General features: G+C 40.3%; 1 protein-coding gene across 1 annotated transcript in view; it reads right to left on the bottom strand.

Moving 5' to 3' along the window:
* KCMF1 (potassium channel modulatory factor 1) overlaps positions 1-16,220 on the bottom strand; it is an 86,054-nt gene that overhangs the window by 2,282 nt on the left and 67,552 nt on the right. Inside the window, exons 4-6 of the mRNA XM_053586787.1 lie at positions 11,565-11,666; positions 9,344-9,518; positions 4,856-5,138 (exon numbers count right to left, since the gene is read on the bottom strand). Of these exons, the coding sequence (XP_053442762.1) occupies positions 4,856-5,138; positions 9,344-9,518; positions 11,565-11,666 (560 nt within the window). The remainder of the gene's footprint in view (positions 1-4,855; positions 5,139-9,343; positions 9,519-11,564; positions 11,667-16,220) is intronic.

Below are 16,220 nucleotides of genomic sequence, written 5' to 3'. Positions count from 1 at the left end.
TAGTGATTTTCCACAGGTACACCATGAAAATTTTTAAAGATGAAGTTTGGAGCCCACAGTAGTACAGTGGTTACAGCGCCAGCCACATACACTGAGGCTGGCAGGTTTGAACCTGGCCTGGGCCAGCTCAACAATAATGACAACTACAACACAAAAACAGCAGGGCATTGTGATGGGTGCCTATAGTCCCAGCTACTTGGGAGGCTGAGGCAAGAAAATCGTTTAAGCCCAAGAGTTTGAGGTTGCTGTGAGCTGTGATGCCACAGCACTCTACCAAGAGCAACACAGTGAGACTCTGTCTCAAAAAAAAAAAAAAAAAAACTTTTAAAGATCATTCATTATTTTAGAAAGACCTTCAAATGACAGTAAATATATGCTTTCGTTTTTTTTTTTTTTTCTGATCAACATAATTTAAGAGTGCTGTGAGAATTTACCTATAGGTTCAAGTATGCTGTGAGATAACAAAGGTTAAAAATCACTGCCCACACTTTTAGCAATACTGTTAGCTTGAGGTGCTAATCTATGCTTTAATTATATGCAATGAGAAAAAATTTCATTTAGATGTCTCCCACTCTTTCCAGAGAAAACTGGGTGAAAGGCTTGGCACCTGTAGCTCAGCAGTTAGGGCACCACCACATACACCAAGGCTGGCAGGTTCGAACCCAGCCTGGGCCTGCTAAACAACGACAACTATTAACAAAAAATAAAATACCCAGGTGTTGTGGCGGGCACCTGTAGTCATAGCTACTTGGGAGACCGAGGCAAGAGAATCGTTTAAGCCTAAGAGTTGGAGGTTGCTATGAGCTGTGAAGCCATGACACTCTAACTCGGGCAACATAGTGATACTCTTGTCTCAAAAAAAAAAAAAAAAAAAAAAAGAAAGAAAGAAAAGAAAAAGAAAAAAAAACTGGGTGAAAAATTTTCTGAGGAAAATGATGTTTTTAACCGAATAGGTGTTTGAGGAAATAGTGGTTTCCCTTACCAGAATTTCTCCTGTGGGTAAGTAGAAAGAGTAAAGTAGCAACTCTGCTCACAAAAACAAAATATGTAGTGACCAAAATATTCAACTGATAAAAATCTTAAAATTTCTTTTAACTTTTTTCTGTGATTTCCATTTAATTCTTCCTGGACTTAAAGGTATTCCCAGAAGTTGGAGAGGGGACACCACACACACCCCTACCTTACCACAAACCTGCAGTTCAGCAGGGCAGACGCAAGGTCCACCTGCCCGATGTGCTCACATGACGGACGCACTTTATGAGATCTGGGCTATGCTGGGAAAACGTGGCTCATCTACACAGAGACTGGACAGATGCTAAGAGCTGAAAATTCTATTATACTTACCGCTTGTTACTAAACTTGTTACATGACTTAAAATGTCAACCAATCTCCAACAAAAAACTAAGCATAGTTTCCGTAGTATTTTTCAACACTTTTTTTTTTTTTTTTGAGACAGAGTCTCACTGTGTTGCCCTTGGTAGAGTGCTGTAGCGTCATAGCTCACGGCAACCTCACACTCTTGGGCGTAAGCGATTCTCTTGCCTCAGCTTCCCAAGTAGCTGGGACTACAGGTGCCCACCACAACGCCTAGCTAGTTTTTTTTTTGTTGTTGTCATTGTTGTCTTTTAGCAGGCCGGGGCTGGGTTTGAACCCGCCCACCCAGGTGTATGTGGCTGGCACCCTAACCACTGAAGTACGGGCACTGAGCCTATTTTTCAACACTTTTAATGGCAAAGAAGGAAAGGGAAACTAGCAGGAGCATGGGGGTCAGGAAAGCCTGTAGGCATGTCAGGTGCTTATCTGAGAGCCCATGGTACCTGAACCCAGAGACAGATCTCCAACCAGTGCTGGCTCCCTGCTGTCCCACCAACATATTAGGCATGAGAGCATTCCAAGTCATCACAGACAACACTAACTGTGGATCAGGCTCTGCGTTAAGTGCTTTTTGTATGCATTAGCTCTTTGAACTTCTATGAAGGAGGTCCTATTATCATCAACATTTTACACGAAGAGGAAACTGAAGCAGAGATTAAGTAACTTGTTCCAAATCTCATAGGCATTAAGTTCAAAACCACAGATGGCTCAGAAAAGAAAAGATCCAAATTTCAAAACTTAAAGAAAATAAACATATCTGGAAGGTAATTACATAAAAGCCATTAAATCCCTGGTGAAAGAAAATGACTGATTACATTAAGAGTTAAAATCAAATTAAGAATCTAATGCAATAGGAGATGGAGCAGTAGGTACATAGTCTCAGTCCAAAAATGATAAAAATATTAAGAACTGAACTACATTCCATGTTCTTAGCTTTGGAAAAGGCCTTTGGTAAAGAAAAACAAAACCTACGAAACTAGAATTCAAACCTATTACAGAAGATAAAGGTTGTGTAGAAGATGACCCATATTGTAACAAGGCAAACTAGAAACACAGATGAAGGCCTTTGTACCTTTGGAGAGCACGTACTTCCAATATTACTGTTCTGATTTTCAGAAAAATAAACTGAGGAAATAACAACATGTGGTACCAAGGCTTGACTTCTTGATGGGTAAACTTCAATGGGATCTAAAAGGAACTGCAAAGCTTGTGAGGTTCTTCAAACTGGGGTTAGCAAATGAGCCAGTCCTATTACCAAAGACTGCATCTGACTCAGACACTTAAAGAATCACTTTCTAAAAGGTCATCTTGGAAGTCAAAGAAACTGTGTCCACAACATTAGTTTCAGGGCAACACAAATAGGGAATGTTCCTGGTCAATGAAGAGACCAAGATAAGGCCTGAGTCCTACATATATCACACAAGAGTTGTGTGATGAGAGACCAACATTTCTCCTGCACACTGGCTTCCTTGCCTTGAAAATTTATAATGCATGTTAATATATTTGAAGTTCTGAGAAGCCAAACCGTAAATATTTTACTCCATTTCCCCCAGTCTTATTCATTGGAGGAAAAAGTATAAGTAATTATATATATTCCTTAGATTATATAAGGTTGCAGGGGCATTTCTGGGGAATTAGATGAATCATCTGAGTACAACTAAGTGATACTGCTAACGATGTGGAATGGTCTGTAAACTGCAAGGTGCAGTAGCAGGTGACAGAAGGGGGACTTCAAGAAGCTACAACCAGAATCCAAGGAATGCACTCAGAGATCACCCATACCATGCCCTGGGAGCTGGGTGTCTAGTATAGAATAATTGCACAGAAAAAACACAGATCAAGCCCACTGAGTAATCTGGGGAACAAAATAAAAATAAAGAATACAGCAAGGATGGGAAGACATCTTTTCCTGAAGGCACTAGCAAGACATTCCACACACAATTCCATGAACTCTCAGCAGACATGCCCATTAAAATAGATTTCTTTTATTTGAGGCAAGCACCTAGATCTCGCAAGTTATAGGCCTGCTACTGGTCAGTCCCTACAGAAAAAGTTACATGGCAGCAGGCAGATCAACAGTGGCTCTGTGATTTATGTTAAAGCAACATTTTCTGGTAATAGCAAGGCACAGTTACTGACCATGCAGAGATAATTTGAAGGTAAATTCCTCACTTAAAACTTCTTCCTTAGTGGCTCAAGTCTGTAATCCTAGCACTTGGGAGGCTGATGCGGGTGGATCACCTGAGCTCACAGGTTCGAGACAAACCTGAGCCAGAGTGAGAACTCATCTCTAAAAATAGCCAGGTGTTGTGGCAGGTGCCTGTAGTTCCAGCTACTTGGGAGGCTGAGGCAAGAGGATAGTTTGAGCCCAAGAGTTTCAGGTTGCTCAAAAGGAAGAGCAAGTATCCAATGCAGACAATACTAACATGAAACCAACAGATAAACAACTACACATCCACATGAGACAAAAACACAATTCAAGTAGGGAGAGGAGGGGAGAAAGGGGAGAGGGAAGGAGACAGAGTTTTGAGCTGTTGCCCTGTGTAGAGTGCTATGGTGTCATAGCTCACAGCAACTTCCAACTCTGGGCTCAAGTGATCCATTTTTTCTATTTTTAGTAAAGACTGGGGGGGGGGGTTTCTCACTTTGCTCAGGCTGGTCTCAAACTTGTGAGCTCAAACTACCCACCCACCTTGGCTTCCCAGAGTGCTGGGATACCAGGCTTGAGCCACCACGCCCAGCCTCTTAGGGAAATAGTGAATGTGCAGTTTTTTTTTTTTCCCCTTGAGACAAAGCCTCACTCTGTTGCTTCAGGCTAGAGTGCCATGGCATTAGTCTAGCTCACAGCAATCTCAAACTCCTAGGTTCAAGCGATCCTCTTGCCTCAGCCTTCTAAGTAGCTGGAGTCCACTATAGATACCTGCCACAATGCCTGGTTAATTGTTTTTTGAGACACAGCCTTACTTTGCTGCCCTTGGTAGAGTGCCATGGTGTCACAGCTCACAGCAACCTCAAACTCTTGGGCTCAAGTGATTCTCTTGCCTCAACCTCCCCGGTTTCTGGGACTACAGGTGCCCACCACAATGCCCGACTATTTTTAGACACAGGGGCTTGCTCCTGAGTTCAAGGGATCCTCCCACCTCAACCTTCCAGAGTACTAGGATTATAGCCATGAGCCACTGTGCTCAGCATATTTTTTCTATTTTTAGCAGAGACAGGGTCTTGCTCTTGCTCAGACTGGTCTTGAACTCCTAAGCTCACAGGATCCTCCTTGTCTTGGCCTCCCATAATGCTAGGATTACAGGCGTGAACCATCGTGCCCAGCTGAATGTGCAGTTTTTATCAGAAATCTGTGTATTTTAATGGTTTGACCAAATGCAGAGTTTAAGGAAATATATACGCACAAAAGAAAAAAAATCAGACTATATAGGGCTAATAAAACATTATTTCTCAAACAAAATTATATTAATAAACAAGCTACCTTGTTAAAAGAAACTGGGAATTCTGGAGAGTCTGCTGACTGCTTTCCGTATTAGCTGTGTTGGTTGTTGCTGTGGATTGTGTGATTGTAGTGGTGACACTGCTTGTGTTAGTACGCCGGGTTGCGTTGCGTGCCGTCTCCAGTTGTTGCCGTGCTGCCTGGGCGTGCTGCCGTTCTAGCTGCAGCTGCATCTGTAGTTGTTGTAACTGAGAAGCGGAAGGGCCAGAAGAATTAAGCTGTCCTCCTGCAGAACGTCTCACTCCCGACAACTGAGATAAAAGCTCTGCCAGTGAAAATAAAGGTAATTAATACCTACTTAATACTGAGAAAAACAGAATGCTACAGGATCATACTTTTACTGAAAGAACATCCAAAAGCACCATGAATGGTAGGTTTCAGCTAACAGCTCAGTATCTTTTAGAATGCCTCCTTGAAGTAGGAATTACTGTGTACAGAAAATCTAAAAGCATATGAATAATTCTATGAAGACAATTATTTTTGCTTTAAGCAAAATTTAATAGATTTTCAAAATTACTTGCATAATAAACTAATTTAGTTATACTTTCTCTTAAGATTTAACAGATAAAGGGGTATTTGCGAAACTTGGTAAATGTAGAATGTAAATGTTTTGGCACAGTAACTGAGATAACGCCGGAAAGGCTATGTTAACCACTGTGATAAAAATGTGTCAAATGGTTTATGAAGTGAGTGTATGATGCCCCATGATCATATCATTGTATACAGTTATGATTTAATAAAAAAATTAAAAAAAAAAAAGATTTAACAGATAAAAGAGATTTTATCTGTGAATCTAATTATATTAGCCCTCTCAATGTGAGTTCAGAGATCTCAATATGGAAGCAGAGATCAGGTCTACTCTGTGTAATATATTTCCAGCTCTTAGAACAGGGCCTGACTTACAGCAGGAATTCAAGTATTTATTACATGACTGAATGAATGGTTAGGATTAAGTCCAAGACTGGATCATTTCTTACTGTGGTCTCTGCCTTTCCCTCTGGTACTTTCTGGTACCTTTGTTTCAGAGTGTCACTTCAGTTGAGTACCAGTAGCAGTGCTCAGTAAGGCTGACAGGCTCCTGATGCACTTCACTGTGCAGCCTATTTAGTGGTATGTTATGATCCAGACTGTCTTGTATCCATAAGGTTGTATTCATCAAGAGAGATCAAAACCTCTTTTTTTTTTTTCGTAGAGACAGAGTCTCACTTTATCGCCGTTGGTAGAGTGCCGTGGCGTCACACAGCTCACAGCAACCTCCGACTCCTGGGCTTAGGTGATTCTCTTGCCTCAGCCTCCTGAGTAGCTGGGACTACAGGCGCCCGCCAGAACACTTGGCTATATTTTTTTGTTGCAGTTTGGCCAGGGCTGGGTTTGAACTCGCCACCCTTGGTATATGGGGCCGGCGCCCTACTCAATGAGCCACTTCTGTCTTTATCTAACTAACTAAGGTGCAATAAATGTCTTCTCCCAGGTGGAGGGAGAAACTTACAGGGAATCGATGACTGCCTTTCAGACCTTTGCAGGCCAGCAAACACTCTTTATCATTAAGACTCATTAATGAGCCAGGTGCAGTGCCTTGTGCCTATGGTCCCAGTGCTCTGGGAGGCTGAGGTGGAGGCACTGCTCGAGCTCAGGAGTTTGAGACCAGTCTGGGCAACAAAGCAGAGACTCTGTCTCTACAAAAAACACTAGCTAGACATGGTAGCATATGCCTGCAGTACCAGTTACCTGGGAGGCTGAGGTGGGAGGATCCCCCGAGCTCAGGAGTTGTAGGTTACAGTGATCTATGATCAAGCCATTGCACTACAGCCTGGGTGACAGAGATCCCTGTCTCAAAACAAAAACAAACTGAGAAACACTTACTAACAGGGTTTCTGTTTTTTTTACTACAGGAATTTTTACAAAGCCGGGTACAGAGGCTCACGCCTGTAATCCTAGCACTCTGGGAGGAGTCAGGGAGACAGGTTCAGTCAGGGAGACAGGTTCAGACAGCTGCACTCTCACAAGTTCGAGACCAGCCAGAGCAAGATCTTGTCTCTAAAAATAGCTGGGCTTTGTGGTGAGCGCCTGTATTCCCAGCTACTTGGAGGCTGAGGCAAAAGAATCACTTAAGCCAGTGGTTCTCAACTTGCCCAATGCTGCGATGTATTTTCATTGTTACAAAGGGGTTGCGACCCACAGGTTGAGAACCACTGGCTTAAGCCCAAGAGTTTGAGGTTGCTGTAAGCCGTGAGACCATGGCACTCTACCAAGGGTGATAAAGTGAGATTCCGTCTCAACGAAAAAATAATAAAAACAAAAACAAAAATTTTTACTGACAAAAAAAATCAAATGAAGAGAATTTCTTAATTTGAATGTTGCTCCCAGAAATTGCTGTAACTTTTAGAACCTGCTACCAAAAAGAGTACATAAATATTTCCTTTGGATAAAGAAATATTTTTAAAAATCCCCCCAAACCTAGGCTTGTTTTTATTGTTACACATCAAAATATCCGAAGCACATTTGGAATTGAGAACTCATACATGCAGACACATTTCAGAACTGTTGCTTTAAACTCCTCAGAGTCTTAACTTTTGTCTGTTTGGTATGTCTTGTAGACTCTTAGGCTATAGTGATTTCTGACGTTTTGTTTTGAGACAGGTTTCACTCTGTCCCTCTAGCTGAAGTTCTAGAGTCATCATAGATCACAGCAACCTCAAACTCTTGGGGTTAAGCGATCCTTCTGCCTCAGCCTTCCATGTAGCTGGGACTACAAACACCATCACCACCACACCCAGGTACTTTTTGCTGTTTTTCTGTAGAGATGGTGTCTTGCTCTTGGCTCAGGCTACCCTTAAACTCTTGTCTGCAAGCCATTCTCCCACCTTGGCCTTCCAGAGTGGCTAACACTAGGGTTATAGGCATGGAGAGCCACTACAGCCAGCCTGACATTGTGATCCTACGCAGTGCTACTAGCTTCCTAGATTTGTCATGCACTAGACATAGTGTCTTGGCCATGAGCTACAGGTTCAAATGCTGGGATTTTTTTCCACTAAGATTTTCCCAAGCTATTAAAAGTGTACAGTATATTCCACAATAATATTACAGTTCTCAAGCCAGGTGCAGTGGCTCACGTCTGTAATCCTAGTAGTCTGAGAGGCCAAGGTGAGTGGATTGCTTGATCTCACAGGTTCAAGACCAACCTAAGACAGAGTGAGACTCCACCTCTAAAAATAGCTGGGGGTTGTGGTGGGCACCTGTAGTCCCAGCTACGTGGGAGGCTGAGACAAGAGAATTGGTGGAGCCCAAGAGTCTGAGGTTGATGTGAGCTATGATGCCCTGGCATTCTATCAGGGGTGTCAAAGTGAGACTGTCTCAAAAAAAAAAAAAAAAAGAAAAAAGAAAAAAATTATAGTTCTCAAATCAAGGCAAAAACAAAGTAATTTCTACTTTATTTATAATAGCTTAATTCTTTACTCTTGTCACTTAGCCTCTCTGAGTACTTGTGGAGGTTTTAACCGTAAATTTTTGAAGGTTTACCAACTCTGAATCTTTTATGGTTTTCCTGGGCTTCAATGGAGGCCACCAAATCAATATAAACTATTTGTCATTATCCTCTGCCCCTAAGTACAGTAGCTTCTCTTATCCCTAGGGAACACATTCCAAGGCTCCCAGTGAATAGCTGAACAGCAGACAGTACTAATCTTATTATAAGACTATGTTTTTCCTATACAGCAATACCTATGATAAAGTTTAATTTATAAATTAGGCACAGTAAGAGATTAATGATAAAAAAGAACAATTATAACAATATACCGTAATAAAAGTGGGAAGGCTTGGTGCTTGTAGCTCAGCGGTTAGGGTACTGGCCCAGGCCTACTAAACAAAATGACAACTGCAACAACAACAACAAAAAAGTGGTGTGAATATGGTCTCTCTCTTTCAAAGTGTCTCACTGTACCATAATCACCTCTTTATAGACTGTAGTTGACTACAGGTAACTAAACCAGGGAAAGTGAAACCTCAAATAAGGAAGGGACTACTGGGCTTAAAAGCCAGAGCAAAATGAACTACTTTAACTGTTTTATGTCGCCCTCAGTAGAGTGCTGTGGTGTCACAGTTCATAGCAACCTCAAAGTCTTAGGCTTAAGTGATTCTCTTGCCTCAGCCTCCCAAGTAGCTGGGACTACAGGCGTCCTCCACAACGCCCGGCTATTTTTTTTGTTGTAGTTATCATTGTTGTTTTTAGCAGGCCCGGGCCAGGTTCAAACCTTCCAGCCCCAGTGTATGTGGCCAGCGCCCTAACCATTTAGCTATAGGCACCGAGCCACTTTAACTGCTTTAAAAATATTTTACCTTTATAAAATATTTAGAAATTTTTGTGAAGAAACGTGGGTGTGTGAGGTAAGACTAAGAACACAAACCTCAAGAAATTTTACATGAGTTCTCCCTGACCCTGCCATCTCCTTTATTAATGTGAAACTAACTTACCAGCTATAGGATCCATGGCTTCCCTATTGCTTGGAGAATATGAACTCTGAGAAGAAGAAAGTCCACCAGTAGAACTGCTAGTAAAGTGCATGTTTGATCTACGAGCACGAGGACCTCCTAATCCCCGGCCAGGGTGAAACATTCTACGTACATGTCGAACACCACTCGATTCATCATAACTCAAAAGTTAAGGACTAAAGTATATCACAGAAAGGAAAAAAATCACTTGAACCCCTGTTAGACAGACATACAGATTTTCTAAACTGTAAGCATTTTAAAACAGGACATTTAATTCTGAATGGAAACGTTCCATCTTTACCTATAAGGATTATTAATCCTAAAAAAGACTCTCAAATATAAAGCAATTTGTGTGTGTGTGTGTGTGTGTGTGTGAGAGAGAGAGAGACAAAGAGAGAGTGCATGTGGTGGGCAGAGTAAGCAGAGTTTCTCTATCTAAGGAGAAATTTATTCCTAGACTCCAGCTATGATGACCACAATCATAACAAGATGAGGTCCAAGGTACTGTGTGGACAAACACTGAAGGTGAAACATTCCCTTACCCTCATCTCAATAATGAATTTCACAAATGTTTATATCCAAGTACAGGCTTATTACAAGTTACAAATATCTGATTGACATACAACTCACACTTACGAACAAAAGCTATTACAGGTTAATTGGTAAATGTACCTGTTCTAAGTTACATATAAATTAGACTTAAGAACAAACCTACAGAACTATATCTCATTTATAACCTAGGGACTGCTTGTAACGATAATTACCAATTTTTATATTAGGGAAGAGTTATACTAATATACAGCTGATACAATCTCAGTTATTATCTATAATAAAAAAGGAACAACATGAATAATTTAAATTCAGTAAATACAAAACTCCTTTTATTAGTTTTAATCAGTCTTCAAGCTTTTCCCTAATGCCAGTGATAAACCGAAAACAGAGAATAGAATTTCTTATGTAAACAGACACATACAGAGCTTAACATGGCATTTTTCAAGAAGTTAAATTTCCACCAACCTCAACCATCTTATATAGCTGAGTGTGAGTCGAACTGAAGAAAAATCTTGAGTTGCAAAGAGCTGTCAAAACTCATGAAGATGACAATGTTTTGACATGGGCAAGAGTGTGGGGCAGGGAGCTAGATAACGTGAAAGAGATTTCTCCCTCAAAGCAGCAAGCAGAACAGATTTCCAATGCAGATTAACTTTTTGCTGGCTTCCTAGTTTTTTAGCTGATGGTTCTGGAATCATTTAGGGACAGGGTGAATAACTTCAGAAGGCCCTCAGACACTACCATACATGCACACACTTTTCTACTGTGGTACTCATGATGATGGTACAAGTTCTACAGACAGTGATGTAATGATCATTTTCTTTCTAAAAAGTAACTGGATGTGAGGTGCAATTGAGTAAAAAAGCCATCAAAATAGTGAAAATAAAGTTCTGGTGCTTAAGAATTGCTTCAAAGTGCAAACATGGGAACTTTTACATGAGAACAGAACTCTAAGTTAAAAGGCGATAGCTTTAGAAAAACAATTCATAACCTGAAACCAGAAGCATTGAGTCTACAAAATTAACTGCTCTGGTAGGCCCGGGATCTCAGGGAACACTGGCCACTATTGAGAAATAGGGAAAGGGATGCAGAAATGAAAGCAGGAAAGCAATTTCGAGCTAGACCTGACCTTATGCTACTCCATTCAGGGACCTGGCAGAACTACTCTGTCTGGAGAAGGTGACTCAAAAGGGATAGGAATCCCAAGAAGTACACCTGTCCCACCAGCACACCATACGACACCCACAGCAGGTAAGGCAGCAAAGAACCAGGGAAAGCAAACTCAGCCTCTTTACACTTAACTTATTATATTTTAATTTAGATTGGTATCTTCTTCTTTTGTAAGAAAAATACCCTCCTTCAAGATATATAAACTGGTGAAATTGTCTTTAAAAAATCTGACTGTAATGAACTAAAGATGATATGGGCAAGTCAACTTTCACCCAAATAACATGGTTCATGTAAGTCATAGAATATAAAAATGGAAATAAGAAACTGCACCTCAACCCTGACTCACTTTTAGGAAAAAGTCAAATAAATAAAAGCAATTTGAAGATAAGTTTTTCTCTCCTTGGGGACATTCTCCTTAAAAATAATCAAAATGACAAATGTTACGAACGACTCTTTCCCTTGTCGCCACTTAAAAGGATATTAAATCTCTAGGGGCTCTGTGTTCAAGTGTAAGATGAGCTGCAAAGTCATCTGTGACATGATTAGGATCGCCTCCAGGTAACGCTGCACATATTGGACAAATCTGAAATGAAAGTAAAGAAAGCAGGTTTAATAAATGAACATTGATCAGACATCCTTCTGGACCAGTATTCTGCTATAAATTTTACTGTTATTAAGTTTAAACAAACAAAAACACAGCAGATCCTGAACTAGTGAAAAGTAGTAGAGGCTTAAGCAAGAACTGTCACACATCCATGTTGTCGCTCACAGCTAGAGCACATTCTCTCAGGGTCAAACACAACAGCTGTAGACGCACCAAACTTGAACTCTTCAAGGCCTTGTAACAGCGTGGCCAAGTGATTTGCATGGTCTGGCAAAATAGCTTCCTTTTAAAAAACTGAAAATGTGCTAGTTAGTGCACATTTATGTTTAAGTCCAGTTTTAAGTGGTAAAGAGAGAAATAAGCCTATAGACTTTAGGGTTAATCCCCAAATTAAGACAGCAAAGGTCTGATTAAATGCAATTGTGCAAATTTGTATCTGTTGAATGCAATAAGATAGATAATGTCTACTGCTAATATGCAAATATGTGCTGTAAATTGACGAATGGGACTTCCCAGGGTAAAACGGGGGAGGGGTTTTTTAGAACCTTATTTCCCCAAGAAATAGGTGATGGGGCAGAAGCTTATGATTCACTCAAATTCAAGGAGTAGAAGATCAACTCCCTTGTAGGATGTATGGCAGGAGACAGAGGAGAAAGCAGGAATAGTGTGTAGAATTCAGGGAAGGCTTGATAGGTTAGGAAGGTGGTTTCTGAAAGAGTGGTTTCAATAGTGTTGGTGAAACAGGGCAGGAGAGGGGAAGGACAGAAAGAATGAGGACTGTTTTACAGAAAGGGCCCTTACCCTTTCCAGAAATCTAAATGGGCAGATGATGGTCTAATAGTGGCAGCAAAGCCTTTAAAGATGAAAAATTTCAATCTTATAAAATAGGGCCAAGAAAATAGGTCTGATGCATGGTTAAAGCTATAGACATATGCCTATCTATGCATAAGAATAGTGTGTATCACTTAAAGATAAGTGATTCATCTTGCCAGCACACGTGCAATGTGCTGACATTCTTTCACCTGGAGGAAAATCTAGGCCCTCAATTGACCTTACTGTTCCGCTTACAGAAAAGCAGGATGAGGAGGAAGGGGAAAAGTGAGACTTTAATATTGGGGTACAGAGGGGAGGACAAACTGCTCTAATTCCTGAAGGCTAAGCAAGCTAAGCAAGTAACTTACCATCTTCCAATGACTAGACAGCAGAAGTCTCTTGAGAGTTTGACTTTGATTTGACACCAGTTTCTCTTATCAGCTATCTGATTACATGACTCAAGAGAAATAGCCTCAAGAAAGCCTAAAAATGCTCGAGAAATAATACTTTAATATGATAGTATGCAAAAGAACTAGAGAGGCTACAGTGGAACGTGCTAAGGGACAAACACAAAAAATAAGTATAATAGACAGACATTCTTGTGCCTTTCTTAGAAGATGCCACAAAGGAGGTTAGACATTTTTTTCCTCTATCAAAGAGAAGAGTAAATTGCATGTGTTTCTAAGATTACAGATTATCAACTCTCTCTTTACTAAGAATTTAGATTTTATGATCTGTTCCATTCTGACATTGCCTGGTAGTGTCTGATACACTTATTTTACTTTTTGCATGCTTCTGGTCTTGCCCAGCTAGATTGTAAACTCTTCTAGACATGCAAGACAGTGTGGTGTGTCTTTGGTTTGGTTTTAGCTGTGGCCAGACTTACTTTAAAACAAAAACAAAACAAGGCTAACAAAGCTGGAACAATCTGAAATAGCTACACTTATTTAAAAAGAAAACATACATGTTGGTTTAGATATGTTTGAGACTATTTATTTTGCAACAAATTAACTAGTGCCAGACCATGTGTACTCTTATTACAATATTGTAAGACTGTATAAGATTTTTATCCAAAGAGAAAATAACCACCAAAAGGAAAAAGCAACTTCTTTCTAAGGTGTTTCTTTCAGTTGGCCTTTGGATAAAATCTACGCACAACTTAAACTAGACTAAGACAGCTGCTGAAGATGCTGTACTTCAGGGCATGTGTAAGTGTTCACAGAAGAGAAAAAGCCTTCTCAAGGATACACAGTCCTAGAGGGAGCAAAGAACAGGAAGTAAAGACAGCATGTGTACTAAGAATGACCCAATAAAACAGACAGAAAATCAAGGCCCTTCATTACTGTGTACTGATTTCATTTCTGTATTAAAAATCTTTTTGATTTCATTGTATTATAGTTACTGTGCTAAGATGGCAAAATGAAGGTATTCAGAACTGCTTTGTTCAGAGAGAAATGACACAAAACCAACCAACCAACCAGCCAGCCTTCCCTAATGACTAGGGATAAGGAATTACTGAGGAGTGGAGTGGGAGAAATACCCAGGTTAACAGCTGAAACTAATCAAGAGAATAGACTCAGAATCAATTCCAAGATGTCACATGCTTGGACCACATAAAGTTAAACCAGGTGAGGACCTGGAAAGGAAAACTAACCTCAAATGCTGATGGGACCAGAGGCCTAGTCATCTTTTTGGTTTTACATTTTGTACTTTGCAAGCTAATTCATGTTTTAGGACAAAACCTTAGGTTTTTGATCTCCTGCCCAATTAAAAATATTAGCTTATCTTATAAAACCTGCAAATACAATGAATACAATACTGAATACTGTTTTGAGTATGCTACATGGTCAAGAAATTCCTTGAGAGTAGCTACTTGTACCTTGGCCATCTATTTTCTTAACACAACAGAGATACTTTCAAGATTTGAGTGAGCACACTGTCCAACTGGATTATAATCTAATCTTCCGTTGCTGTGGTGGAACACTAAAATTACCTTATAATTGAGTTACTTCATATTAAATTTATTTACCCCTACAGTTCCATTCTCCTCATTTTAATTCTGAAGTTGGAACTGTCATCTGCTTCTAAAGATTTAGCATTCAGAATGTTAGGGAGTTTGTGCTACATGCAAAAAGTTTTAATTTTCTGTACTTTTCATATGTAATTCAGAAAGTCCTAAGAAGTAATTAAGTTTTAGTATTAGACATGCTTCTAATATAGAAACAAATTATATGGGAATACCTTGGGAAGTCACAAAAATTGAAACAATATTTAGCCAGACTGAAAAATCACTCCTAAGAAATCTATCTGAATTGTTCCACTTCTTTATCTTATTCATAATTCACTCTAGAGGTAAGTACCGTACATGCTTAGGTAGAAGAATAATCTCACCCTAAACTTAATTTTTTTTCTGTCTTTTCTGGAAGTAAATATTTTACTTTAAGAAAGAAAAGGAAATGAGAGCCTTCTATCACTTGACGGTGCCCACAGGAAGCTGAAATCTGGAGGGGGACAGGGCAGGTAGGTAGTGCCCCAAAGTTAGCAACAATTTTAGTGAAGAAGAAAAATAAAGTCTAAGTCAGTAGGTTTGTTTATTTGTAATTAGTTTAAATTGGAGCTTGGCAATGTTTTATGTTCTTTTTTTCAAGGTAATAACCAGTTTGTCAAGCAAGGCTGAGTTTGGTAGAGCATCCTAGAAAAAAATGAACTTGGGCATGAATGAATAGTAAGATTAGAATCTTCAAATATAATTTCTTGGCCAGTATTTTTTTTAAAAACCTGGGGAGTAACAACAGGGCAGTGAAAGGGGAGTAAAAACAGGGCAGTAAAAGAAGAAGTGGTAAAAGAAGAGAAAAAGCCAAAGAGTGCTTGAAGAATTACTAAGTTGCGCATGCCTGTAATCCGAGTGCCTTGGGAGGCCAAAGTGGGAGGATCCCTTGAGGCTGGGAATGCAAGACCAGCAACATACTAAGCCCCTGTCTCTAAAAAAAGTTCTACAAATTAGCCAGACATGGTGATGCGTGAAAGCAATCCTTTGCCTCAGCCTCCCAGTCACTTGGAGGCTGAGTCAGGAGGGTCACTAGAGCCCAGTAGTTTGAAGCTTCACTCCTGCCTGGGGAATAGAGAGACCTTGTCTCCAAAAAATGTCTAAATTCAAATTCTGGTAAATTTCTAAAAGCATTCTTCCCTTTCTCTTTGATTTTTATTTATTTAATTTTGAGACATAGTCTCCCTGTCACCCTGGGTCGAGTGCCTTATCATAGCTCACAGCAACCTCAAACTAACAAACACATCTAGGTTTTCATTAAAAAGGAAGGGAGGGTGGTGCCTGCGGCTCAAAGGGGTAGGGCACTGGTCCCATATGCCAGAGGTGGTGGGTTCAAACCCAGCCCTGGCTAAATAAATAAATAAATAAAATAAAATTCCTTAAAAAAAAAAAAAAAAAGGGAAGGTGGGCAGCACCTGTGGCTCAAAGGAGTAGGGTGCTGGCCCCATATGCTGGAGGTGGCGGGTTCAAACCAAGCCCCGGTCAAAAACTGCAAAAAAAAAAAAAAAAAAAAAAAAGGAAAGGAAGGCTTGGCGCCTGTAGTTCAGCAGTTAGGGTGCCGCCACATATGCCAGGGCTGGTGGGTTCGAACCCAACCTGGGCTGGCCGAAAACCAATGACAACTACAATCAAAAAATAGCCTGGTATTATGGCGGGGGCCTGTAGTCCCAGCT

The sequence above is a fragment of the Nycticebus coucang genome, chromosome 4, assembly GCF_027406575.1.
Source record: "Nycticebus coucang isolate mNycCou1 chromosome 4, mNycCou1.pri, whole genome shotgun sequence".
NCBI classification, from domain to species: Eukaryota; Metazoa; Chordata; class Mammalia; order Primates; family Lorisidae; genus Nycticebus; species Nycticebus coucang.
The sequence above is the reverse complement of the archived record's forward strand: the minus strand, read 5'-3'. Positions and strand labels throughout refer to the sequence as shown.